Below are 27,617 nucleotides of genomic sequence, written 5' to 3' on the forward strand. Positions count from 1 at the left end.
AATGGTGTGGTCGTACATAAATCTCAAGGTAAAAATGTGCCCCAGTATTGAAGAGATTAACATGAAACACACTAGAGAACCCGATTAATTATGATTTCTGAAAATAGTTGTGGAGAGAGAGCAAGACGTGTTGTGTGATTTTCCTTAGGGTTTGTAAGGGAAAATTGAGGAATGTTAGGCAATGTTCCGCTGCTTACCATGGGCGGTGTGCTGGTGGGTGGGTGGGTGGGTGGTGAAGGCAGGGAGGTGGACGGTGGGACTCACGCCCTTATCATTAGCAGCCCACACCTGTAGACGATACGTGGTGTCCGGTTCCAGCTGCCCTACCTGTATAAACGAGACACCTGGGATTACCTCTCTCTCTCTCTCTCTCTCTCTCTCTCTCTCTCTCTCTCTCTCTCTCTCTCTCTCTCTCTCTCTCTCTCTCTCTCTCTCTCTCTCTCTCTCTCTCTCTCTCTCTCTCTCTCTCTCTCTTGCTCTCGCTCGCCCGCTAACACACGTCTGTCTATTTCCGTCTCAATCTCTTTTAAATCGTTCCTAATCTGAGTCCAGTTACCTCTGAATATGGACCAATCAGAGGGCATTTTAGCGGACCTGCCTCGCGAGACCCAATCACCGGCCGTTCTGCTCCCATCCCGTCACATATATACACTAATTGGAGGACGTTTTTACTCATTTGACCAGTGAAGAGCCACTCAGAACGCTTTTTCCACCATTCCATTCGTACTTTGGCCACTCAGCGAGCACCTTTTAATAACTTGAATGCTTGGGAATGACTTGATGTTCTTTTTCCTATCAATGTTAATAACTGCTGCTATTTACAGGTGTTTTTTGAGGTGTGGTTGCTTTTTACCTCTACCGCCTGTCTCATAAGGTTATAATAGTTTCCCAGAGACTTCCTTGCCTTTCCTTTCCTATCATAGACAATCACACTTCCATTTTCCCAGAACCTTTCCTTCGACAACGTATTAATTAGTGAGGTATAATTTTTTTTCTCTCGCCCTTCAGTTGATACTCGTATAATTGATGGGATGTGAAAAAAGAGCCTCGCTTCTATTCTGATTCAGGTCACATTAAAGTCACCCTCATGATCTGTTGTCTCTTTCGTCCTCCTCGGCCGCCGACCCTCCGTCTTTCATCATCCTCATCTCCAATTCTCGTTCTTCGCATTTCTGTCTTGTTCTCCTTCCTTCCTTTTCACCAAATTCACTCTGCCTTCGGAATCCTCTTCCTCATTATGGCTTCTCTCTCTCTCTCTCTCTCTCTCTCTCTCTCTCTCTCTCTCTCTCTCTCTCTCTCTCTCTCTCTCTCTCTCTCTCTCTCTCTCTCTCTCTCTCTCTCTCTCTCTCTCTCTCTCTCTCTCTCTCTCTCTCTCTCTCTCTCTCTCTCTCTCTCTCTCTCTCTCTCTCTCTCTCTCTCTCTCTCTCTCTCTCTCTCTCTCTCTCTCTCTCTCTCTCTCTCTCTCTCTCTCTCTCTCTCTCTCTCTCTCACTATCCCCAGCGCTCGTCGACAACAAGTGACCATTGAAGCGAACATCAATTTTGTCCTTCGCCAATGCCCCTCATTATCACCCTCTCTCTCTCTAGTACTTTAATCTTACGTCCCCTCTTATATCATTCGTCTTTTACCTCTAAGTTCTCCATCTTCTCACGTACGCCTTTTCTGTTACCCCTTTCTCTCTCTCTCTCTCTCTCTCTCTCTCTCTCTCTCTCTCTCTCTCTCTCTCTCTCTCTCTCTCTCTCTCTCTCTCTCTCTCTCTCTCTCTCTCTCTCTCTCTCTCTCTCTCTCTCTCTCTCTCTCCTCATCTTTCCCAATCTCTCAGTCTCAAAGTCTCTTCTCCCCTTCTCTTCCCTCCCTCCCTTCCCGTGTCTACTCCCATCTGTTTCATTCACTTATCCTTCTCCTCTCATCTGTCGCCCTCTTTCTATTTTTTTCCCCATCTCACTCTCTTCCTCATTTAACTCCCTGCCTCCCCCTTCCTCCGCCCCTTTCCATACCCTATCGTAACATGATTACCTCCCTGTTCCCTTGCGTCCCTTCTTTCATAACACCAGCGTATCTTCTCTCCTTCTCTGCCCTTCTCCCAACCCATCCTCCTTTCTCTCTCCCCTCTTTCATCCGCCTACCCGTGTCTCCGCCTCTCACCTGGAAGACTGGGGTGCCAGCGGTAAGATTGCGTCCTTGGGTTCCTGGACGCGCCACCCGTAGCATAAACACTTGTCTGAGGCCTCCGTCGAAGCCCTCCTGACAAGCTACCGTGAATCCCGTCGCCGTCTGGTTCATCACGGAGCAATTGGCTGGAGGATCCGGCTTTCCTGTGGGGCCGAAAAGAATGTTGTTAGACTTATTAAGAGAGTTGTTAAAGAGGCTGAGCGAAGGTCAATTAATGCCTTATGAATTTCTTTATTAAGATCTCGTAAAGATTAAGAAGATTCTGGGCCGTCTTCTGACTCTCCGTTCGTCTTACTTATAGAAGGGAATAAAGCGACGTCTTAAAAGTTCTATGTTTGTTGTTCAAAGAAAACGAGGTTTCCTGAAAAGTTTATGAGCAGCGAGAGTTAATAAGGAAGGAGTAGGGAAGAGATACCCTGCCCCCTCCGCAGTCCCTCCTCGCCCTGACTTCCCTCGGCGGAAGAAGATTGGGAGCTTTAAAGAAATTATGTTAGGGAATGTGAGATGCTAGAGGGAATAACTGAAAGGGAAGTGGGAAGTGTGGTGTAGGTGAGACAATGGCGAGTTGAAGATGAAGGCTGATGCAAGGTACCAAAGGGTGATGATTGGATTGAGTTATGGAAGAGACTCGTCTGTTCTCTTACGTGATGATTGGGGTGAGGTGAGGAAAAGGTGAAGATAATACGATAGAAAAGAGTGTTCATGCAAGGCGAGGATTAAGAAATACAGTACTTAGAGAAGATAGACAAAGGGAGTCAACTTAAAAGAAAGAAAAAAAAATGTAACGGTATGCACAATTAAGTGTACGCAGCAGTGACATGCGAGAATATGATTGATGGATAAATAAAAACTGTTGTTACATGTATCGTAAAAGAATAATTGATAGTTTCTGTTTAGATATTAAAAGTAATTGATCGTGTATTTCGGAATTTATTGGTCACATGATCGTAACTCTGTGCCAGTCTATCTCGCGTCATAAACAATGCTGTGATATTCCAACAGGCACGTGCGTATATATTGGGGTATAATATATCAAGTGTTTTATTGCACCAGTATAAATCACACGATCTTAATACTTTTGTTTCGTGTCGTGTTGATATTCCGGTAAGTGTAGTAATTCATTTCACTTCCCAGAGGTATTAGAGTAATGTGTCACGTGCTCTGGCGATATTAGACGTGATAAATCAGCTTTGTCAAAATACGTGACAAAACCACTGGAATGTATAAATTTACTCTTGCTGCGATATTGCCGTGACAGATTAGAGGAAGAGAGAGATAAAGAAATGGCAGTTGTCTACGATGGTCATAGGTGGAGAGAGAGAGAGAGAGAGAGAGAGAGAGAGAGAGAGAGAGAGAGAGAGAGAGAGAGAGAGAGAGAGAGAGAGAGAGAGACTGGAAACGAAAGAAATACAGTGAAGAAAAGTTTGAAGGAGGATATGAATAATTGTATCCCCAAAGATACGTAAAAAGAGAGAGAGAGAGAGAGAGAGAGAGAGAGAGAGAGAGAGAGAGAGAGAGAGAGAGAGATGCCACACGTAATACAAAATGGCTCTTTAGTCAAGCACATATTCCTGGAAAATTAAACGTGACGAGGAGATGGATAGAAACATGATGCTGAGCGGCGGCCTCGGGAACAGCAGCGGCGAGAGTACCGTAATAGCTCCCACACTAAGGCTATTCTCGCCTATTGGCTATTACCCCAACACGAGGCTCGTCAGGGGGCGGAAGGAGAGGGCGAGGGACGAGGGATGATGTTATCTAGAATACTGCTATCCGAGACCCCAGCCTGATTCACTCTGCTTCACTCGTCCTGCCTAACCTCACCCTTCTTGTTTCCTATCTTTATATTTTTTTCTTTTATTCATCTTGTGTTTTTTTTTCTATCCTTTCTCGTATTTGTTGGTGTTATTGTCGTTATTGTTTTTCTTTTCCTCTTTTTTTTCTGAGTGTTTCTTCCTTGTGTTTTCTTTAATATTTTTGTTGTCTTTTCCTCCTCCTCCCTCGCCCCGTCTCGTCCCCGTCTTGTTTCAGTCTCGCCTCATCTCATCCTCGCCTCACTTGTCCCTAGTAATGGTCGTTAATTCAATGAGGGTTCTGGTAGTGGCTACGAGGGTGTGTTTGGAGGATGGGGGCAAAAAAAGATGAACTGGGAAAGAATAGTATAGTGTGTGTGTGTGTGTGTGTGTGTGTGTGTGTGTGTGTGTGTGTGTGTGTGTGAGTAATCAACGCGTTTTAGGAGGAGCAGTCTCTTCCCTGTAGTTTGAAGGATGTTAAAGCTTGGAAAGGGTTTATGGCTCTCTACAATTCGAGCATGATAGCCTCTCTCTCTCTCTCTCTCTCTCTCTCTCTCTCTCTCTCTCTCTCTCTCTCTCTCTCTCTCTCTCTCTCTCTCTCTCTCTCTCTCTCTCTCTCTCTCTCTCTCTCTCTCTCTCTCTCTCTCTCTCTCTCTCTCTCTCTCTCTCTCTCTCCCCAGTTGCAACACACGTCTCTTAATTGCTTCACCATTTTTATCTTTTTTTTTTTCTCCTCCCACTCGACTCTTACGTTTCTCTGTCTGCGCTGGTCTTTGTCTTGTCTCTGTCTTAAATTACGAGCGGAAATGTTACTTGCAGCAGTTAATATTTGGCCGTTATACTTTTTTTTTTTTATTTATTTGATTTTTTTTTCTTTTTCGGAAGTGTAAAATGTTTAGCACTAGCTTTTCTGATTCGTAAGTGCATCTATTTTTGTGATTTATGTTTTTTTTATTATCATTATTATTTTATCATGAATATTTTTGATGTTTTTTTTCATTTCTTCACACTTTTTTTTTTTTTCTTTTCGTGCAGATTAAACATTGGAGATTATTTTAGCCTTCACAACAAAACACACTTAGAGACGTCGTATTTGATGTTCTGTACTATTTTTGCAGACGTTAGATTAGGAGTTTTTTTTTTTTCATGTGTAGTGTCTTGTATCTCTTCCATTTTACGGTGTACACTTGGATCTTTATTTTTTTTACACATTTTTTTTCAATTTCTAGATACAAGAAATGATCTCATCCATCTTGCAATCATCGTTCATAGCACAGCGCACTTAAACCATCAATCATACTTCATGCTCTTTTATAACCCATCCCTCTTCTTCTTACGATACTTTACAGTGTTTGCTTTAATATTTCTTGAGTTTTTTTTTTTACTCTCCACCCTTTAGCCCATATATTCCCATGAAAAAGCCCACGTGATAGAAAAAAAAAAGATTCTATTTGACCATCCTAAACTCTTCCCGCTAAACATTTGCAACACACATTTTCTTTATAGTTTACTGTCTAGGCATTAATTAATCTTTCCTTGCCTTTTATACCCTCTGGACTAAAGACACAAGCCATTTCAGCGTCCCTGCACCATTCCCTCACTACACGGAACACTGCACACATAGTCGACACACATCCCTGACACCACACAGCTACACAGACACTCCCTACACACACAAACAGAACACTCCTTAACACATCCCTGACACCACACAGCTACACAGACACTCCCTACACACACCAACAGAACACTCCTTAACTGCACCACTGCCTCACCGCATCGCTTCCTTGTCCCATACATACAACTTAACTCCTATAGGATGGTCGGAAACTCGCTTTAGGAATTACCCTTAACGAAATTACCCGGAGAGCCGATCAAGCGGGTGGAATTGGTCTCCTGACGGGGGCGGACAAGTAGGTGGCGAGGAGCAAGCGGATGGCGAGTCTAATTTGGCCAAGAACTAGACGACGAGACGCGGTCGGAGTATTGACTCGGAGCGCTGAAGAGGTGAAGGGATAGTGGTGAGGCTGAGAGGCGTCCATGGGGTAACGGGAGGCGGGAGATGAATACGAGTAAGAGACGTAGAAAAATTATGACTACAAAGATTAAAAAGGGGAATAGTAAGGAGAGATTGTGAGAAGTAAGACTAGAGGGCGGGGGGAGAGAGAGAGAGAGAGAGAGAGAGAGAGAGAGAGAGAGAGAGAGAGAGAGAGAGAGAGAGAGAACGAAAAGGCAGAGAATAAAAGAAATTGTGTATAAAGGGAACTGATGAGAATGGATGCGTAGAGAGAGAGAGAGAGAGAGAGAGAGAGAGAGAGAGAGAGAGAGAGAGATTATGGATTGAGTCTCGAGTGGGAATATATAGACAGAGGGATTATGTGGAGGTACGATGAAGAGAAAGGCAGGGGAAAGGCTGGGTATATATGGAAAGAAGATTTGGCCAAAGAGCTGAAGCATTAGAGAGAGCAAATGCACAAGCAGTGGAAAGATTACGTAAATTAAGCCCAAACATTGCTTAAAACTTTACGTGGAGATGTGGATGTACCGATAGACACGGGGAAGAACAGATAGATGGAGAGATAGATAGATAGATAGTTATTTTGATTGTTGGAAAGGATAAAGATAGGTAAAAATGAAATCAGAGAAAAGATGGAAACACGAAATTCAATAAAAAGGTGGAAAAATATGCAAATGTCATAAGGTCTTGAAAATAGAAAAAGAAAGTAAAACAGAAAAGTGAAAATTTAGAATGGTAATAACAGTAATAATAATAGTAATAATAGTTGTAGTTTTAATAATCATGGTGCTAATGATTATGATGATACTAATAGTGATTATAATGATGACAACGATAATAAAGAAAATAAGTTATATCAATACTAATAATAGTAACTACTACTACTACTACTACTACTACTACTACTACTACTACTACTACTACTACTACTACTACTACTACAGTCGCAATAACATGACCAAAAGTATCAATAAGAATAACAACAAATAATGATAATAATAACAACGGTAATAATAATAATAATAATAATAATAATAATAATAATAATAATAATAATAATAGTAATAATGATGATAGTAATAACGCGGAGACAGGGGCCACATCGGAACGCTGCAGAATAAAGAGGTAAAGTGCGGCACTTAATCATCTTCCTTTACCTTCCCTTTGAAATTAAATGTAGTAAACGTCGCTAATATTCCCTCGTAACTCTGACGCTGTGAAATCGTATCAAGGTAATTATACATTCTTCCTCAAGCACAAAGAAGGGAATGAAATATGTGTCATTTTGCGTTTTAATATATTACACATTATATTCTTCCTCTTTTTTTTTTTTTTTTCTATAACTCCTGTCGTAGTCTTGCAATCGGCGGAGAGTTATGTAACTTTTCACAAAACATTCATGTATTTTTGAAATATGGGCTGCAATTTCTAGTACTCTCACGTACCGTCAAAATGTTTTCGAATATCACAGAAGGGACGACATGGAAACGCGTGAATATATATATATATTTTTTTTTTTTTACCTATTATTTTTTAATTCAGAAAGGTAGTACATCCTCCAAAACATGACAATTGTGTTTAGGAGCACTGTGCTCCGGTTACGCTGGGAAAAAAATCTGAGCTGGGAACATGAGAGAGCGCCGGAGGGAGAAAGAGGCGCTGTTGTATAAAATCAGTCAAAGTCACCTTCAGAATATACGTACCGCAGAGGATTGGACTTGGTGTGTCTGCTTCAATCTCAATATGGAAGCACGAGCATCCCGCCAAACTTCCCGTCATATAATTGCATTTTTTTCAATGATAAAACCAAAAAATAAGGAACATTTACAGAAATCCGTCTCCTTCGTGTATAGTACTCAAAGTTTAGCTCGTGCATTCCTCTCCAAACATACCACAGAGGGAGCCTTTTTTGCAACACATTCTCCTGCATCAACAAGAAAACTTGGGCTTACACTAGGAAATGCTTTGACACATGCGCAGTCATACCTCTGAGAAATATTTGACAGAACAGCATCTTTTGCAATGCGACGATGTGATATTCGTCTGGCATGTGCGATAACGAGAGGCGACGAGGGCGAGAAACAATGCACATAGACAATGAACAGCAACAGGAACAGAACATGGAAAAACTTCAGAGAGAGAGAGAGAGAGAGAGAGAGAGAGGTAAAAAAAAAAAAAAGGAAAGAGAAAACAAGAATTCCTAATCCTTTACTTAACCTAACCTCACCCAGGTCACGAGGATAGACCGCGACAGCAGGGAATAAACGATGACATGAACAGAACACAAGAAGAAAAAAAAATCATCACAGACACTCAGAAAGAAGCAGATATTGAGATTCCCTGATGCCGAGACCACAAAAGATCTCTGGTTAAAGAAAAAGAAGAAAATATATTTGTTCTCGATCAGAAGGATGATAATTATGGCATGATAGAATAACGAAAAGTGCAAGACTCCAGTGAAAGCTCCCGAACAAAGGAAGACAGGTAAAAATGCGCAGAATACGTCCCATTGAAAAAAGAAAAAAATGAATAATGCCCGCTAAAAGAAACCAATAGAACAGCGAATAAAACAATGAACTGTAAACCGCCTCCAACGATACAGAGAGAGAGAGAGAGAGAGAGAGAGAGAGAGAGAGAGAGAGAGAGAGAGAGGATGGTGAGGAGTAAATAAAATCAGTATCTTTTTGGAATCTGATATTACACTTTTCTAGTTACTGTCTGAACAAAACTTGAGAGAGAGAGAGAGAGAGAGAGAGAGAGAGAGACAGAGTAAATGAAATAATCTTTTCGGAGTCAACAATTACTGTTCTGTAGATTTCATATAAGAAAACTAAAGGAGAGAGAGAGAGAGAGAGAGAGAGAGAGAGAGAGAGAGAGAGAGAGAGAGAGAGAGAGAGAAACCAGTGAAACAAACAGAAACACGATCAGATACAGATAGAAAGAAAAAGAAGCCAAGAAAGAACACTTCTGACGGAGACAGATGCAATGGAGAGAGAGAGAGAGAGAGAGAGAGAGAGAGAGAGAGAGAGAGAGCAAGAGATACTCAGAAACAAACACACTACGAGAGAGAGAGAGACGCACAGTAACTTACCCGCAGGAACAATGTGGAAGAGACACGGTTGTTTCTGCGTCCCAATGATATTCTCCGCCCAGCAAAGCAGTGTGCCGTAGTCGAGCTCCGTGACTGGCGTGTAGGTGATGATGCTGTAGGTAGGCTCTGAGGTGAAGCGTCCGTGCGGCACGTCAATGGTGTCCGCAGTGTTGTTGAAGGTCCACTTGAAACCCGTGGCTGTGGGGTTGGCCGCTACTCGACACGTCACCTCTGCGTCCTCGTTTCGCGCCACACCGTACGTAGTTATCTGGCCGGGCGAGCACACGGGAGCATCTGGCGAGGGAGAAGAGTGGCGAGGGAGTCAGGTGGCGAGGGGAAAAACTGGAAAACTGGACACGATTGCGGGGGAGGAAGGGGAAGACCAGGAGGGGAGAGCCAGGCAGCCAAGGGGAGTTGTCTAAAAGGGGATGACTGAGAAGGGGAGGAGGGAGGTGCGAGGAAAGACAGGTCACTGGAGGGCGTTTAAAGGGGGAAGTGCGGGGTGCGTTACAAAGGAAGCAATAAAAAGGTTGGTAAGGAAGGATGCGGGGATAGCAAGTTATGAGAGGAAGGATTGAGGGATTAGTGAGGCGCAGTATCATAGGGAGGAAACTTAAGGGAGAGGTGAGGAAAGAAATTATACAATGTGTTAGGAGGGCAAGGGATGGCCAAAGGACGGAAAGAGGGAGGAGGAAAGAGGAGAGGTGAAGTGAGGAAAAAGGCTGCCGTGCTGCTACATGTGGGGAGACGAATGGGACGGTCAGGATGGAAATGGGAGGAGGAGGAGGAGGAGGAGGAGGAGGCGTGGACTGGATGGGCAGCCGACCGGAGAAGCCAGCCGGAAGTACTCAAGTGATGCGGTCGAGGACGTGTGAAATGGGAAACGTCAACACACACACACACACACACACACACACACACACACACACACACACACACACACACACACACTTCTGCACCGGGAGGGAAAAAGAAAAAAAAGCACGAATACTCAAGCTGTGTACACGAAAGAAATTGGAGAAGGGGCGCAAGATACAGTCCTGTGGGGGGGGGGAGGATATGGAGAGAAAACACCAAATAGAAAACGTGAAAGACACGAGGCGCACACAAGGGAAGAGAGAGAGAAAAAAAAGTGTAAAAAAGAAAGAAAGAAAAGCGTGGAATGCACACGAAGAATTCAAAAACGGCGAAAAAGTTAACGGGGATAGGCTGAGAGAAAACTAAACGGGTGCAAGAAACACGAAACACGTATATACAACCAGAATGCAATCAGAGAGAAGTTATGCAATTAAGGACACGTGTTGAATTCTGTACGAGGAATGAAAGAAAGGGAGTGAAGGGGGAGAGAATATTGTCCTGAAACCGTGGTGATACTGAAGGAAGCTGAAGAGTGAAGGAAGATGGGGAGGAAGCCTTGAAGAGTGGAACGGAAAGGGACGGAAAGAGGACAAGGGAGGTTGCGAGGACAAAGGCAGTGTATTAGAAACCTTCCATTATCTTTAGGAAATGTGAGGATGACGCGAAGGCTTTTGTAAGGCCATAAAGGAGGCGGGAGGCGGACAGGTAGGAGGCGCGGGGCCGACCAGAAGAGGGATGAACCAAGAAGACAGAGGATAATATTGCTACTTTAATGATTGTTCAATGTTCTTACTACTCCCTTCCCCTCAAACAGAGGTGAGTGATTAGACGCTTCTGTAATTTTGTTTTTATTTAGTTTAAGTAGTTTAAGTTGGGATGAGACTGGCTTTCCTGCCCAGAGGCTTGCTAAACCTCTCCGTGGCAGCATCAAACTTTGGAATATTTAACAAGTCTTATGTATCCTTCCTTCCCTCTATGGCCAGAGTAGGCCAAGACACAGCTGTTCCCGCCACCACAGGATGCACCGCCCTTCTCCCTTCTCCCACCGTAATCACCTGCCCCACTCCCGCCACTCACGCCCCACCACATCAGCCCGGTTAGGCAATATTAAGCATCCGCTTCAGGCACGTGGATTGAGGCTGGCGGCTGCCACCTTTATGTTGATTGATTCTGGCAGCATTGACGTGTGTGTGTGTGTGTGTGTGTGTGTGTGTGTGTGTGTGTGTGTGTGTGTGTGTGTGTGTGTGTGTGTGTAGCACGTGCGCGTCTTGCAAACTAAAGCACCGCTGGGATCCTGGCAATGTAAGACTGCATAGTATTGCTTTACGTGCTGTGAAAAGATCTGTAGCCATGTGTAACGCATGAGGAGAGGGGCATTCGGGCGATAAAAAAGCCATATTGCTTGGGCTGGGGAACGCGGGCGGCAGCTGGTCTTAGCCTCACCAGCAGCGGCCAGTCTGGATTATTATCTTCACAGCAGCTGCGTCTGCCTCACCACAGCTGAGCGCAGCAGCTGTCGATTAAGAGTGATGCTTGCGGTGGGTGGAGGTAGAAGAGGAGGAGCTGTTAGATCCGCAACTGAGGGATCCTTTTTCACGCCGACGTCCCCGAGGCGCCGTCCTCCTGTGCCGCATCTTACTGTGATCAGGTGGGAGGCCGTTTGATGCATCTTAATGACACTCACTCCTGCGCCTGCCTCTCTTGTGGCCGCCTCGTCTTTGCACTATTTTCCGCAGACTGCTTGCTGTTCGTTAAAACTCCTTCAGCAAGAGTGAAGAGGGACTCGGCCGCTTTTCCGAAAACTCCTTCTTGACAACAAGTTATTCAGTCTCTCACTTCTCGCACCATACTTTGTTCTCTTTGATTTATATTGCTTCATTCCATTCCTCTTGCTCCTCCTCCTCCCTTCCTTCACTTTGCTCCGCTCTCTTATTGTAGCGTGTTTCTAGAAGCCAAGCTGTTCTTCCATCTCTCTCTCTCTCTCTCTCTCTCTCTCTCTCTCTCTCTCTCTCTCTCTCTCTCTCTCTCTCTCTCTCTCTCTCTCTCTCTCTCTCTCTCTCTCTCTCTCTCTCTCTCTCTCTCTCTCTCTCTCTCTCTCTCTTAGTTATCGTTCCAAGGCTGTAGCTAATAAGAGCAAACTTATCTTTAGCCTCTCGCCACTTTTTTTTTTATAATCTAATGAAGCATAAGCAGTTCTTTCATTACTTCCCATGAATATACCTTGCTTTTTTCCTCAGTAAGGCAGATTAAGTATAAGACTTTTAGAAAACGAGCCTCGAAGTGTGTTAGGATTAGACGGAAGAAAAAGAAAAAGAGGAGGAGAAGAAGGAGGAGGGAAAAGATTAGGGGACAGAAGAAAGGGAAGAGAAATAGAACGAAGCCACCAGACGACAACAAATATGAGATGATGGAAGAGGAGGAGGAGGAAAATATGTTACTGATAAGGTGGCGAAAAAAATTATGGTGTGAGAGAGAGAGAGAGAGAGAGAGAGAGAGAGAGAGAGAGAGAGAGAGAGAGAGAGAGAGAGAGAAAAGCCAAGAAGAAAGAAGAACTGGACGTGAGGACAGAAACAAAATAGGGAAGAAAATAAGAATAGGAAAGAAAAAAGCAGAAAAAAATTCTCAAACCTATTTTTCCTCCTCCTCCTCCTCCTCCTCCTCCTCCTCCTCCTCCTCCTCCTCCTCCTCCTCCTCCTCCTCCTCCTCCTGCGGAAGAAACAAAACACCGCCACACTCACACTTGATGTCCAAAGTGACAGCCTCAGACACGCCGTCCCCTTCAATGTTGGAGGCGGAACAGGAGTAGCGACCCCCGTGCCTCCTGGACACCTTCTGCAGCACGAGGCTCTGGTTGCTGACGATGATTCCCGCCGTGATGTTATGCTGCAGGAGCTGACCCTGTGAGGCGACGAGGAGGAGGAGTAGGAGGAGTTGCAGACGAAGTGGGAGAGGGAGAATGAGTTAAGATGAAAGGAAAGGATGAGAAAGCATTGGAGTTGAGAACAAAAGGAGAAAGAAGAATGTGAAAGAGTTGTGAACAAACAGGATGAGGTTCAGGGCAAGGAGTTGAGAAGAGGAGAGGATAAGAGATAGGAGGGGAGAAAGAGACGGAGAAAGAGAAAGAGGAGGAGGAGAGAAAAAATATAGACATTATTGGTATACGTATCAACCATGACTTATGATATAGTTAACTGGACGATACTAAATTGAATAACAGTTTTGTACTAACGATAAATGAATACCAGCCACACACACACACACACACACACACACACACACACACACACACACACACACACACACACACACACACACACACACACACACACACACACACACACACACACACACACACATTTCCATCTTCCTACACACACAGGAGATTTCAAGACACACTTTTGGCTAACTCTCATTATCTCTAGGGGAACTGGCAATCTTCTGTTGCCCTTGACCAGCTTCTCTTCTTCCAATAAACACACACACACACACACACACACACACACACACACACACACACACACACACACACACACACACACACACACACACACACACACCACTACACTCACGTTGTGCTGCCAGATAACCTTGTACGCCCTCGGGTTGGCCTGTATTGTGCATTCGAAGTACACATCATCGCCCTCCTTGATCTTGCCCGCCTGCAGGGAGGTGCCCAGCTTGGCTCTGGCTTCGGGCACGTCTGCGACAGGAGAGCAAGAAGAGAAGAGTTAGGATTTGTTATTCAGTTCCTTTAGCCTGTTACTCTTATTTCTCTCTCTCTCTCTCTCTCTCTCTCTCTCTCTCTCTCTCTCTCTCTCTCTCTCTCTCTCTCTCTCTCTCTCTCTCTCTCTCTCTCTCGTTTTTCTTCCACTCCTTTCTTTTATTCTTTACTTCTGTTTTGTTTTATTCTTTGTTTTCTTTTCTTTTATTTACTTTTGTTTTGCCGGTCTCTCTCTCTCTCTCTCTCTCTCTCTCTCTCTCTCTCTCTCTCTCTCTCTCTCTCTCTCTCTCTCTCTCTCTCTCTCTCTCTCTCTATCTATCTATCTATCTATCTATCTCTATCTCTTTCCTATTTTGAAGTACTTTTTCTTATTTTTTCTTTGTTTTTTACCTGTCTTTTATATTTTCTTCTTTTGTTTCTTTTTGTTTTCTCCATTTTCGTTGTTGTTATTATGTTTTGTTTCTTTTTGCTTCGTTTTGCTGTTACATAATTCCGTGTTATGTGCTCCGGTCATTTGATCTTTTTGACTGGATACAACATTATTTTTTGCACATTTTAGAGAGTGTGGTTAGAGGTAGAGAGAAAGTGAGTGAGGTTGAGATAGCTCACTCTTGTGTCTTTCATCTCACAAAGTCTCAATTATGTAGGCCTATCCAATTCTGAGATAATTAGAAAAATGTTATCCAGAACACAACATTAATTTTTTTTTTCTTTATTTATTATTCTGTGTTGGAGAAGCATCTTTTTTTTTTCTTCTTCTTCTTCTTCTTCTTCTTCTTCTTTATTTCCTTCCATTTGTCTTCTTCATTATCTTCCGCGTGGGTTATTTCACATTCCTCACTCATTTGTTTTATTTCCTTGACCAGCATCCCTTTATTTATATTGCATTTCTCTCTCTTTCTTCTTTGTCTCAATCTTCCCCCGTGTCTTCTCCACATTCCTCTTACCCTTGCCTTTCTTCCCTTATTATTGCTCGTCCTTCCACCTCCTCTCTCATATATTATCTCATTTACTCCTTCATTTCCTCTCTTCATCACCTCGTATTATTCACCCAACCTCCCTCCATCCCTCTTTCTCCTTCCCTCTTTCCTTTTCCTTGTCACTGCTTGAGAGAGAGAGAGAGAGAGAGAGAGGTGATAAATTGGTTGGTGTGAGTAGCAAGGGTGAGCTGTATTTTTTGTCTCTGTGTTAATATATTACTGAGTTACCCATACGATTAATTTCCTTCCCGCCTGAGTCAGTGTAACGTAACCCTGTTGAGTGTTTAATATTCATGAGGCGGAGCAGGAGGCGGGTGGAGCTGCATGGATTAATGAGTGAATAGAGAAAGAGGTAAAGAAAAAATAAGTGTCACGTGTTTAACTAGAGAAGTGGAATTTTGTGTCTTTTTCTTTTTTCTTTTCTTTTTTTTTCTCTGGTTGTTTTCTTTCATAATGGAGCGTTCTCGTTTTCTATTCGTTCATTATTTTTTTCTTTTAATTTCTCTGTTTTGTTAATTTTTTTTTATATTTCCTTTTTCTTTTCTTTTTTTCTTTTCTACTGCTCCGCCCTTGTATTGTGTCTTTACATTTTTACTCATAATTCTTTCCGTGTTCTCTTTCCAGTATTTTTGTCTGTGATTTTACTTTTATATATATTTTTTTTTCCCTCGTCTTTGAATCATGTTTTTGCTTTACATATTTGTGTCCTTTGCTTTTCTTTGTATATATCTTTACTAGGCAAGAGCTGTCGAGATTTGCTAAGGTGTGGCATTCAGAGGTTTCATAAGATATCATCCGCTCACACACACACACACACACACACACACACACACACACACACACACACACACACACACACACACACACACACACACACACACACACACACACACACACACCTGGTAGCTCAGTGGTTAGAGCCCTGGCTTCACAAGCCAGAGGACCGGGGTTCGATTCCCCGGCCGGGTGGAGATATTTGGGTGTGTCTCCTTTCACGTGTAGCCCCTGTTCACCTAGCAGTGAGTAGATACGGGATGTAAATCGAGGAGTTGTGACCTTGTTGTCCCGGTGTGTGGTGTGTGCCTGGTCTCAGGCCTATCCGAAGATCGGAAATAATGAACTCTGAGCTCGTTCCGTAGGGTAACGTCTGGCTGTCTCGTCAGAGACTGCAGCAGATCAAACAGTGAAACACACACACACACACACACACACACACACACACACACACACACACAGAGAGAGAGAGAGAGAGAGAGAGAGAGAGAGAGAGAGAGGAACCGACAACAGAACTGGAATTAATCATATAGCCATCAAACACACACCCACCACTACTACCACCAACACCACCACCACCACCATCATACTCACAATACACCACCAGCGCCAGGGACTGCTCCAGCACGGTCTCGGTGGCTGGGTTCTCTGCTCGACAGGTAACGCTTGTGCCGTCGTCAGGTGGCTCTGGCTTCAGGGTAAGGGTGGAGGTAGTCACGTTGCCGTCACTCGTCGTCTGCAGCAGTCAGGAGAAAGAGAGAGAGGGAGACGAGGACGAGTTAGCGAGGGAGAGGAACACAGGACCATGGAAGGAGATGGAAGGAGAGACGAGGAAGATAAATGAGAGGAAAGGTTAAGAAACAAGAGAGACGAGGGAGAAGGAGAGGAAAAGGATGGAAGGAGAGGGAAACGAGAGACAAGGAAGGGAAACTTGAGGAAGGAAGAAAGGAAGGAGATGGTGTAGAGAAGCGTGGAAGACTTTGTAAGAAAGAGAAACAGGAGAAAGGAATCGGAGATGAGGAGGAGAAACGAGAGCAAGGAAGAAAAGAGAGGATGTGGAGAGACAAGGAGAAGGAGCATGAGGAAGGAAGAAAGGAGCGAGGGAAGACGAGGGAGACTTAGCATTAAGGACCATGAAGAGGAAGGAAGGAGAGAATGTGGAGGAAATACTGGTTAAGGGAGAGAAAAATGTGAAGAAAAAGTGATACATGCGAGTGGAAAGTGTCGTGTGGTGTAAAGGGATGGAAGGATTTAGCAGGGGAGGGTTTCTGAGGTTAAAGAACGGAGTAAGTACGAGTTTGGCGAGTTTGTGTGGGGAGCATTGAGTGTCTGGCTGAGGAAGGGAAGCAAAGCCAGGTAGTCAAGGGAAGGACATGAAGTTACCGCCTTGAGGGGAACGAGTTAGCGAAGTGACTGGAGACTAGTTAGTGATGGAATGAGAATGAGCAGGTGAGAAGTTTTGACTCATCAGTGACACACGTATATGATTGATGCTGCCACTTAGCATATTTTCACCTCACAATATACCTCATACTTTGACACATTCCTCACCGCAGCATGCCATCGCACTGCCTCGCGTCACGCCATGCTTTGTCTGCCTTATACATCAACCACTCCACAATCTCCATTCATCATCCTGTTTTTCGCCTCACAGCGCACAAACACTACATGCCTTCACACAACTCACCTCGACACACCACACTACCGCACCAGCCCATCCATTCCATCACACCTGCGACTCCCAAAGCACTGCCACGCTTCACAATTCTCTACCTACCGTCTCCCTCGCTCCCTGGACGCGTGATGTTCCTTTCCACCATGTGATAGTAGGAGGCGGCCTTGAACCCCTCACGTCACACACCACCTCGTACTCTCGACCGTAACTTAGAGGCTCGTCCGGTGCTAGCAGTCGTACACTCAAGGGCTCCACTGAAATGCAGACAAAGGAAGGCGAATTAAACAGGCAGGAGGGAAGATGGAGGCAGATCGGGGTTACAGAAGTAGAAATAATGGTTAAAAGATGCACAGAGGAAGGTATTAAGAGAATTGTTGCATGAAAGAGACACAAAAGAAGACAGGAAGAGAAATGGTAATTGGAAGAGGCGCACAATAAAGCGTGAAGGAAGGCAATTGTTAGAAGAGGCACTGAATGAATCTTGAAGGTGGTTTAATAAGACAGAAAAAAAAAAAAGAAGAATCAAGAATAGGTGCACAGGAACGCATGAAGGAAAAAGTGAGGCACGAAAAGAAAACTAAGGAAATTCATCGTTAGCAGAGACACATAGGAAAGAGTGAAGTAGACTAGATGTTAGAAGAGACACATAATAAAAACATGAATTTACTAGTCGATATTAGAAAAGGGAGAAAAGGAACAAAATAACTGCTGAGGAGAGAAAAAGAAAAACGAAGTGAAATAATGATAAGAAGAGGCACAGAAGAATGAAATAAGAGGTTTGGAAATGAGAAACAATAGGAAGATTATAGAAAACATACAGAAGGAAGGAAATAAATGATGAGGAGAGGTGGTGAAGAAAACAAGAAGGAAAATAATGGTTAGAAGAGGCACAGAAAGGGAAAAATTAAGTGGATAGGAGAGGAGAAAGCTTGAAGGAAAATGTTGGGAAACGTACAGAAGGAAGGAAGGAAATAGTGAGAAGAGGTAGTGAAGAAAGCATGAAGGAAAATAATAGTAAGAAGACCCACAGAAGGGAAGAATTAAGTGGTTAGGAGAGGAGAAAACGTGAAGGAAAATGTTGGGAAACGTACAGAAGGAAGTGAGGAGAGGAGGTGATGAAAGCGAGATGGAGAGTGATGCTTATGAAGGAGCAGCAGTACAGGATTCTAGAGCGAGAGCCTTAGAAGAGCAGTGGAAGAAGCTCTTTGTACGTAAGGAACGCTGGGAGTTGGAGCTTTTACGGTGCGTGAAGGGTTTTTAAAGGGAAGCAAGAGGGAGCCGCTTAGGGGAATTAGAGGAAAGAGCCTTAGTAGGAAGTAAGAGGGAGCCTTTGACATGCTCAGAGTCTCGAGACGTAGCATAGGCGAGGAGTTGGAAGCAAGTTTGTAACACTTATTGAAATTCAATGGTATTACAATGAGTACTTAAAAAGGTAACCTCTTAATGAAATATGAGTGCATTATAACTCTCTCTCTCTCTCTCTCTCTCTCTCTCTCTCTCTCTCTCTCTCTCTCTCTCTCTGGCTAATTCACTGAGTAGCTTTCCGTCGGCCTTTCTTTCCCATCTGTTCCCTTGAAGCGGTGGTGGACGTCGCTGGAGGTTCAGGACGCCACGGTCTCACTGCTCCATAAAGCACTCCTCATTACTCGACCTTGCGCGAGAGAGATTGTATTTACAGAGGAACGAAGGTCTCTAAAACTCACCTCATTGCTTCCCACGCTGCTGGATGGCGCGCTTACACTGAATTGTCTACGGCGGGGGAGGCAAGTTAGGCCCGACGGAAATGGGGTTATGGTGACGATCATCCTGAGCCTTCCTTTATAGCGCTCGTATCAGTAGTCGTTGCAGTACTAAGAGTGGTAGTAGTCGTGGTCGTTTTAGTATAGTGGTGGTGGTAGTAGTAGTAGTAGTAGTAGTAGTAGTAGTAGTAGTAGTAGTAGTAGTAGTTGGAGCTTTTGTAATAGAAGCAGTATTGTTATAGTAGTGATAGTATTCGTGTTAGTTGCCTGATGTCTAATGAATAAATATCGTAACATCCTGAGCGGAAAACAATCTCTCGACATGATACAGACCAACGTCACTAAGCGCTTATCCCATACATAGGAACGTCGGTATATGTATTCTCGCATTACTGCTAACAACACCAGCATTACGCACAATAACGAGGAGAAATGCACCTCTCGCTGCCAGTCATTCCTTTAGTCCGACCTTCAGTCAACCTAAACGACCACCATCATGTGCCTTCGATCCTGTAGAACTCCGCCTTCTTTCTGGTAGTGTGGGAAGAGCGTGTTGATGGGTAGGTGAAGCTGAGAGAGAGAGAGAGAGAGAGAGAGAGAGAGAGAGAGTGAGGAGCTACAGCATCCGGACAGGTTATGAGGTGAGGTGAGAGGCTCCGAGCTATTCTGGGACACGTTTGGGTCATGTAATGTACGCGAGGGTGCTTCAGGCCACTAGAGGTGTATTGGAAGATAGATTATTTCTCCGTTAATGGCGCCTGCAGGTCGTGAGCGATGATTGCAGATTTCTGGATGGATTTTTACGTCGCTGCGTTGTCACACTAAAGTTGTACCGTGCTCTGAAACATTTTACGTCTTAATTGAACATCTAAATCGCTGTATTGGGAAGTTACTGTTACTTTCAAGGGTGTTTATTGACAAATTCTCTGTAGTGGAAGTTATTGTGACTTTCAAAGGTGTTTTCATTAACAAATTCACTGTGTAGTAGAAATAATATGACCTTCAGGGATGTTTATTGACAAACTTACTGTAGAGAAAGTTAATATTAGTTTCAAGGGGGTTTTCATTGACAAATTGACTGTAATGGAAGTTAATTCTACGACTTTCAAGTGTGTTTTCATTGCCATTGATTCTGTACCATCCATTAAAAAAACACGTCTTTAAAACCTGGCTAAATATCACCATGGTCTTTGCAAATACTTGTTATAAAAATCTGTGTCGTTTGATGATACAAGCTTGAGCAGAACACAGACTCAGTTACTCAATTTGTAAAAGTCGTGGAATGTTTTGACGAGCCGGCGTTTCTAGCAGCGTGTCATGATTCTTACAGTTTAAGCGGGGATGTCTTGGGAAGGTGTCGTGATGCGCAGCTATGTCGCCATGTTTAATTAATTGTAGCAGGTTATGTTGGAATGCTGTGGAAATTACTCGCCCGAGATTCACATTGCCGCCGGTGTAGCTGTCTAAGAAAAGGAATCCTAAATGGTATGAATGCTTGCATGGTCGCCTTCATGAACAGAAGACACGAGGCGAGGAACACTAGCGGGAACGCCATCGAGACTTCCTACAGCACAACAAAACAACTTATAAGAACTATGACCACGTTTAATACTACTTTTACTACTAACTTTATTACTGCTTTTACTACCACTTCTTCTACTATTACTGCTAGTGCTACTGCTACTGCTACTGCTACTGCTTCTACTACTACTGTCAATACCTCCACCACCACCATCTTTTTTTTTCCTTCTTTTATTCATATTTTTCCTAAACCATTCTTTCTTTTTCTACACACACACACACACACACACACGTTACTCACGGTTCATATCGATCATAACGGCAGCGCTGAGATGTGAGGTGAGGTTGGTGTTGGTAACCTCACACGTCACCAGCCGTTTGAGGTCACTGCGGGTGAAGGGCCCCAAAGTGAGCGTATTAGCGCGAGCAGGCTCCGTGTGAGACCCCTGAAGAAGCGTGTTGGTGGGTCCCGGCCGGAGCATATTGTCTGTTGGGTCTTCGTCCATCTGACTATCAATGAGACGATCCCCAAAGTACCAAAGGATGCGTGGGGGCGGAGATCCTGTGGGAGGGGAACGGGGGAGGGATAGAAAAGAAAGGAAGGATGAGGAGTGGGTGTAGTAAACAGTTTGCGGTGAAAAGAGGAACGTGTTTCGTGGAGTAAACAATTGAGGTGTGTTTAAGAGATACGGAGGAGGAAAGGGGAATTGTTCGAGAGAGGACGAAGGAGAGGGAGAATGATGTTTAGGGTTATGGAAGGGTAAAGGAAAGGTGTTTGGGTGAAGATGGACAAGAGGGTAGTGGAATGTTGATGGGTGCATGGGAGGAAAAGAAAAAGAAAATGTTTAGGGAAAGACGGCGAACAACAGTAGAGAATAAATGTTTAGTGGTAGAAAAAGAGAAAAGGAAGCGTTTGGGGGGCGATGAACAAGACCAGGGATGTTGTCAAGCGAAGGGAGAGGAAAAAGGGGAATAGAAAAGTGCGGAAGAAAAAAACAAATAAGAAGAATATTTAAGGGGAGAATGAACAAGAAGAGACGTGTTTGAAGGGTAAAGAGGGAGAGAATAACAGGAAATGAGCGAGGGATAATGTTGAAGAAAGAGGAAATAGATGAAAATTGGACCGATGTTTCAAGGAGGCGGAGAGAAAGTAAGATTGTAAGGAAGGAAAATCGGAGGAGGAAGAAACAAGAGAGAGAAAGGGAAAAGGAAATTAGGGGAATGTGAAAGGCGGAGAAGCAGAAATGGGAAGAGATGAGGAGTAGGCAAATGTTTAGAAGATACGGTGAAGAATGCCGGGGGGGTAGGAAAGGAAGGAGGGATGAGGTGGAATAAGGAGCAGTTTAAAATTCAGCCTTCAGGGTTTTGAATTAAATTATGCAAACTGTTTCACGCACTAGCAGATTTGTTCCCCCAAGACACCCTAATGCTTTGCTGGAAAACTCGGTGCAGCATCCAAACACAGCAGCACCTTTCGTAACACAGTCTATAACTCACAGCACACCAAAAAAGGACAATTTAGGATGAACTGAAGCATTCTAAACACCTTCAGAGGCTACAGAAAAATGGGAAACGAGGCGCAAGAAAATTTATTACTGTAAACTCAAGTCATTTGGTTTTGTGTGTGAAGAAAGAAAGAAACCACATCCCTGAAGGTGGATTTTGTAGTGTGTTCCTAAGATAAATTTAGTGTTTACGTTAGTGTTTTAGCGCGCGTGCACACACACACACACACACACACACACACACACACACACACACACACACACACACACACACACACACACACACACACACACACACACACACACACACACACACACACGTATCACTATCACACATATCCAATATAAAAGGCAGGAAACGTTTTAGTGTACAATGTAGTGTCACTAAACATAAACAAAGCATATTCCAAACATTCATCCCGGTGTGTGTGTGTGTGTGTGTGTGTGTGTGTGTGTGTGTGTGTGTGTGTGTGTGTGTGTGTCCTTGCATTTAAATCAATTTCAGGAGGCGTGTGTTGGCCGTGTCCTTTTCCAAGAGTGTGTCTGTCATGACGGGACAAGCGAGAAGGGAATTCGCCATCTCGTGTTCTGGTGCTGAGCGGAATAGAAATGGCTTCTTACCGTCGCTCTTGTTGTGCACTGAGACGGTAGAGGGCTGTGTGCGTGAGTGCGAACCTGCCTTTATCTGTGTGTGTGTGTGTGTGTGTGTGTGTGTGTGTGTGTGTGTGTGTGTGTGTGTGTGTGTGTGTGTGTGGGGGGGGAGGTACATGCAACGCTTTTGAAATTGGAATATAAAGAAAAAAAAGATTGGCAAACTAACAACTCCAGGATGGTATATGCGAGAGAGAGAGAGAGAGAGAGAGAGAGAGAGAGAGAGAGAGAGAGTAAACAAACATAAATCCAGGAGGACGACAAACAGAGACAGGTACGAGGAGTGAAAATAGAAAAATGGAACTAGAAGAAAACAACAACAAACTTTTAAATCATTGAGAGATAAACTAGAGCGAACACAGAAGATAAATAAGTGAATTTAGAAATTGTCACAGATAACAACACGGAAAAGAAGAAAGGGCGACAAACAACACATGAAATACAGCAGCACTGAGAAATACAAGATGGGGATGCGAGGGAAACACATCACACACATCACACACATTTTCCTAACCTTCGCTTTCCCTTTCCCGTCCCTTGCCCTGTGCGACTTACCCCCTCTGGCCAGACAGGTGAGCGTGGCGTAGTCCTTCTCCCGGTAAGGTCCAACCACGCTGGTCACCGTCCTGCCCTCCGACACCACCCACACATTCCGGGGCGGCACTGTGGACGGCCGTGGGCGGGGAGAAATTCAAGGGTGGCCGGCGACGTGTGTGTTGGTGGGGAGAAGAAAAAAGGGGAGAGAGAAACAATGTTAAAACCGTGAAGCAGAGAAAATGTGTCTTTTTTTTTTTTTTTTTTTCCTGAAGGTCAAAATCGATATGGAGTAGAAAGAAGTATATATTTTTTACCTCATATTGTTATACTTAGATTTTCACCTTTACGCTCGACTGATCATGTTATGCCTTGGGTTCGTTACCTCAGCCAGACCTTTGTTGGTTAAACTCTTTCCTCTCACATTTGTCCTCCGTTCTTTTCTTTCTGCGGCGGTAACGGCAATGAAGCAACGCGGTAATGACAGTAACAGTACCGGAAACTAATACTGGTAATTTGGAGCTGTACTACCTTCATTGTTCTTCAACCACGAGGTGTTTGTCAGGTAAAAGCTATTTCTATTCAGTATTGGAGTTGCTTTTTTATTATTATTATTATTATCATTATTATTATTATTATTATTATTATTATTATTATTATCATCATTATTGTTATTATTATTATTATTATTATTGTCATTATTATTATCATTACTATCCACATTCATTATTTCCCGCGGACTGTATTTCTCTTCTTTATCATCACGCCTTGTTTTAAAATACATGTACCCAAATCTAGTATAATTAAATACAGCAATGAAATCTTGCTGTTGACGTCCTCTCTCTCAGCATGCATAAATGAAGGAGCCTCGTGGAGAGAGAGTTAAGGGCCTCAGGAGTGGGCAGGCATGCAGGGTACAAGAGGCTGTTCCTGTGCAGATGTTTAGTTGGCTTTCCAGTTTTACCCTCATGGCTCATTGCCAGTAATGTGCTGCGGGGAGCCGGGCGCTGTGGCTCAACACACACACACACACACACACACACGGCGCAGGAGGGAAATAGCAGCCGCGCATCATAGTTTATGGCAGCATTCACCTTTACTCGTCTAGGAAGGAAGGGAAGATAACCTCCCTCACAAACTCTTCTCATTCCTATTCCCTTTTTTTGTAAGCCTCTTTCAAAGTTCCGTTTCGTCGAGGCGTTGTCCTGATCAGCCGTAAAAACAGCACTAAACCTCCGTAAGACTCCGGTGTTAGCGAACTTAATGGGAAGAAATGATAACAAGTTTGCGGTAAAGGCGAGGGGGAAATCCTCTTACCTTTAGGAAAATCCCGTTGTTTGTCGGAAGAGTAACAGTAATATTAGGTTCAGATTAAGCTGCTGACTCGGCGCGCAAGGGGACACAGGGAGAGGGCGGCGAACATAGAACCATTTTGAAAGCTTGTGACTCCCTTGTGGATGGATTAGCGCGCGTTTGGCTTCAGTAGCGGTGTTTGCGCTTGTAAATGTATACGTATGTGTGTCTCCTTTGATCCATCTCTTCTATCCCTCTTCGCCTTCTTCTCCATCTTCCCCTGGGGTCTTTTCTGTCTGTCTGTCCGTCCGTCTCTGTCTGTCTGTCGCCGTATTCCAAGATGCGTCTCTGATCTTATGTTTATTGTTTTATTTCAGTAATTTTCTTTATATTTACGTGCTTTGTTCTGTTTCCCTTTGTTCTCTCAGAGTGCATGCAATATTTTTAAGTTTATCTTTAATTTTGCTCATCCAAGTTTCCTTCTTTTTCTCTTATTGCGCTGTTGTAATTGCCGCATTCATATGCATTTTTTCCTTCTGTCTATTTTTAACTATTTATTTATTATTTCATTTTTTTTTTCATTTCTTTTACCTGCTTGATCTATTTTACTACATTCCTTGCCTTACTTTTTTCCATATTTTCCTCGCGCGTCTCTTATTTTCACGTCAGTTCAATTCTTTTCCTCTTTCTGTTCCCTCATTTTAGCTCATGTCCGCTTACGAGCTTCACAATTCCTCATTTCCACTTTAGTCTCCACTTATTTCTTTTTTTTCCTCTCGCTCATTTGCGTTACATATATTATTCCGTGTCATCTAATTTCCTTCCCCTCCTTCATTTCCATTCATCACATTTTTTACCCCATTTCTAATTTGTTCCTCCGTTCCTCTGATTATTACTCTCTGGACTCCTCATCTTCTCACCACTTATTCCTCCCTCCCTCCTTCCCTCCCTCCCTCCGGCGTTACGTCTTTCCATTGGCCTCGACATAAGCGCCTACCTCTCTTTCTTGCCTTCACAAAACATGGAGTGTATTTTCAACACGCTCCGCCTCGTCGACTAGAATAGGAAAACTTTACCCTACGGGACGCCTCCGCTCCTATATGAGAAAGGGAAAAGAAAATGCAGCTTCCTTCAGACCCGAGACGCGAGAGGAAATACGCATTTGACGTTTAATAGAGGACGAATCAAGCCATTTTTTCCTACAATGAAGCACTTTGAAGGCGAGAACAGGACGCCATATCGTAGTGAATTTCGTAGATAAAAGTTTCGTGCGCCAGAAACCCGTAGAAATAAAAAGACGTTTTGTATTCGTGTCCAAATGGAATAACCTGGAGGACTTTTGTTGGCCTTGGTCGTGTTCACCTCACTGCTTGTTAGTCGTGGAGGGGGGTGGAGAGCAGCGGCGCCGGGGTGTACCGAGAGCCTTGCTAATGATGCTCTATGGCCTGAGGCGTCGAGGAATACGTCTTGTGGTGCATAGGATTTTACAGACGTCGCGCGTTTCTAATGGTGTTGCGTTTGTGTGTGTGTGTGTGTGTGTGTGTGTGTGTGTGTGTGTGTGTGTGTGTGTGTGTGTGTGTGTGTGTGTGTGTGTGTGTGTGTGTGTCAGACTATAGCAGTTTTGTAAGTCAATTTAAGCGAAACTGTCCATAATATGAATTTCTCGGCGATACATTATGCATGCCTAGATCAATTGTACACACACACACACACACACACACACACACACACACACACACACACACACACACACACACACACACACACACACACACACACACACACACACACACACACACACACACACACACACACACACACACACACACACACACACACACACACTGCCCAAATAAACACCTCAACGTTGTTAAGCTACATTAACACCTACCTGTCTTTCTGATAGTCTGTCTACCTGTCTGTTTATCTGCCTGTCTGTCAGTCTATCTATCTGTTTATCTATCTATCTATCTATCTATTTATTTATGTACGCGCCTCAAAACACGCATTGCCTTCGTCAAGAAAATCCCTGAGAACCACAAGCTATTCAATAACACCTCCACAGTATACCCTCGGGGCGCAGGTGACACTAGCAAGACCCTCTTTTCCTGAGACCGACATAAGGCCTCTGGGGAGTAGCAAAGACAGAGACAGAGAGCAAAGAAGAGGAAAGAAAAACATGACAGAAGGAAAGCTGGGATAGAGCGAGAGAAAACCATGATAGGAAGGAGTGCAAGAGTGAGAGGCAAGGCGGCAGGGTGGAGGTGCGACAGGATGGAGAAGATATTGGCTAAGCTGTCATGTTGGAGAAACCCGGCCGTGTGTTCGGGAGGATTTGGGGGAAGGAAAAGAAGGAGCAAGACAGGAGGAACGTGTTTGCAAATTGTATATATACGAGTTTGTGTGTGTGTATCTGAATCTGAGAGAGAGAGAGAGAGAGAGAGAGAGAGAGAGAGAGAGAGAGAGAGAGAGAGAGAGAGAGAGAATATAGCGCGGTCATTTCCATTCGTAACTGGGTGAAGTGTCTTGCTTGAGCTACTGTGACCGGAGCAATTAGTAGAAGTTTTGATATTACGAAAACTCTTCCCGTTAGTGTTCGTGTTCATATTGCTGCATTGATTGTTCTGCAGGTGAGGCTCTTCTTCCTCCTCCTCCTCCTCCTCCTCCTCCTCCTCCTCCTCCTCCTCCTCCTCCTCCTCCTCGTCGTCGTCCTCCGCGTGTAGTGTGCTGGGGCAGAACGAGGGCGACGCCAGCAGGTAAAGGATATCATTAGTTCTAGTCTTTTTTCTAACGAAGGGAAAGCATCTTATTCGCACCTGCCGCCACTTTCCCTCTTTCCACCTTCTCCTTACACTTATTCACACACACACACACACACACACACACACACACACACACACACACACACACACACACACACACACACACACACACACACACACACACACACACACACGGATTAAAAATAAAGTTGTATCTGCAGATTATACTCCATTCCCTCCTCCTCCTCCTCCTCCTCCTCCTCCTCCTCCTCCTCCTCCTCCTCCTCCTCCTCCTCCTACTCTTCGTCCTTCTCTTCCTCTTCCTCTTCCTCTTTTTGTATCCTCACATATACTGAACTTTGGACATGTTCACGATTTGTATTTTTGGGAAAGCAGAGCCGCATCAGACAGCCTTTTTCCGGGTCGCGTGTTCGGTGTTATAGTGGCTTGTTCAAGAGCTTAATGGGCCGGCAAGCTGCGGGTTTTGCTGCTGTACAACCGCCACTTAATGAGGTTACCGCTCTACCTACC

The 27,617-nt window shown here is 44.1% G+C and overlaps 1 protein-coding gene across 1 annotated transcript in view; it reads right to left on the reverse strand.

The window, feature by feature from the left end:
• LOC123513238 (nephrin-like) overlaps positions 1-27,617 on the reverse strand; it is a 72,464-nt gene that overhangs the window by 10,555 nt on the left and 34,292 nt on the right. The window contains exons 4-12 of the mRNA XM_045270309.1: positions 23,053-23,160; positions 20,643-20,903; positions 17,184-17,335; positions 16,001-16,142; positions 13,501-13,631; positions 12,670-12,829; positions 9,074-9,367; positions 2,146-2,315; positions 198-327 (exon numbers count right to left, since the gene is read on the reverse strand). Coding sequence (XP_045126244.1) covers positions 198-327; positions 2,146-2,315; positions 9,074-9,367; positions 12,670-12,829; positions 13,501-13,631; positions 16,001-16,142; positions 17,184-17,335; positions 20,643-20,903; positions 23,053-23,160 — 1,548 coding nt within the window. The remainder of the gene's footprint in view (positions 1-197; positions 328-2,145; positions 2,316-9,073; positions 9,368-12,669; positions 12,830-13,500; positions 13,632-16,000; positions 16,143-17,183; positions 17,336-20,642; positions 20,904-23,052; positions 23,161-27,617) is intronic.

The sequence above is a fragment of the Portunus trituberculatus genome, chromosome 35 (genome assembly GCF_017591435.1).
Source record: "Portunus trituberculatus isolate SZX2019 chromosome 35, ASM1759143v1, whole genome shotgun sequence".
Classification (NCBI taxonomy): Eukaryota; Metazoa; Arthropoda; class Malacostraca; order Decapoda; family Portunidae; genus Portunus; species Portunus trituberculatus.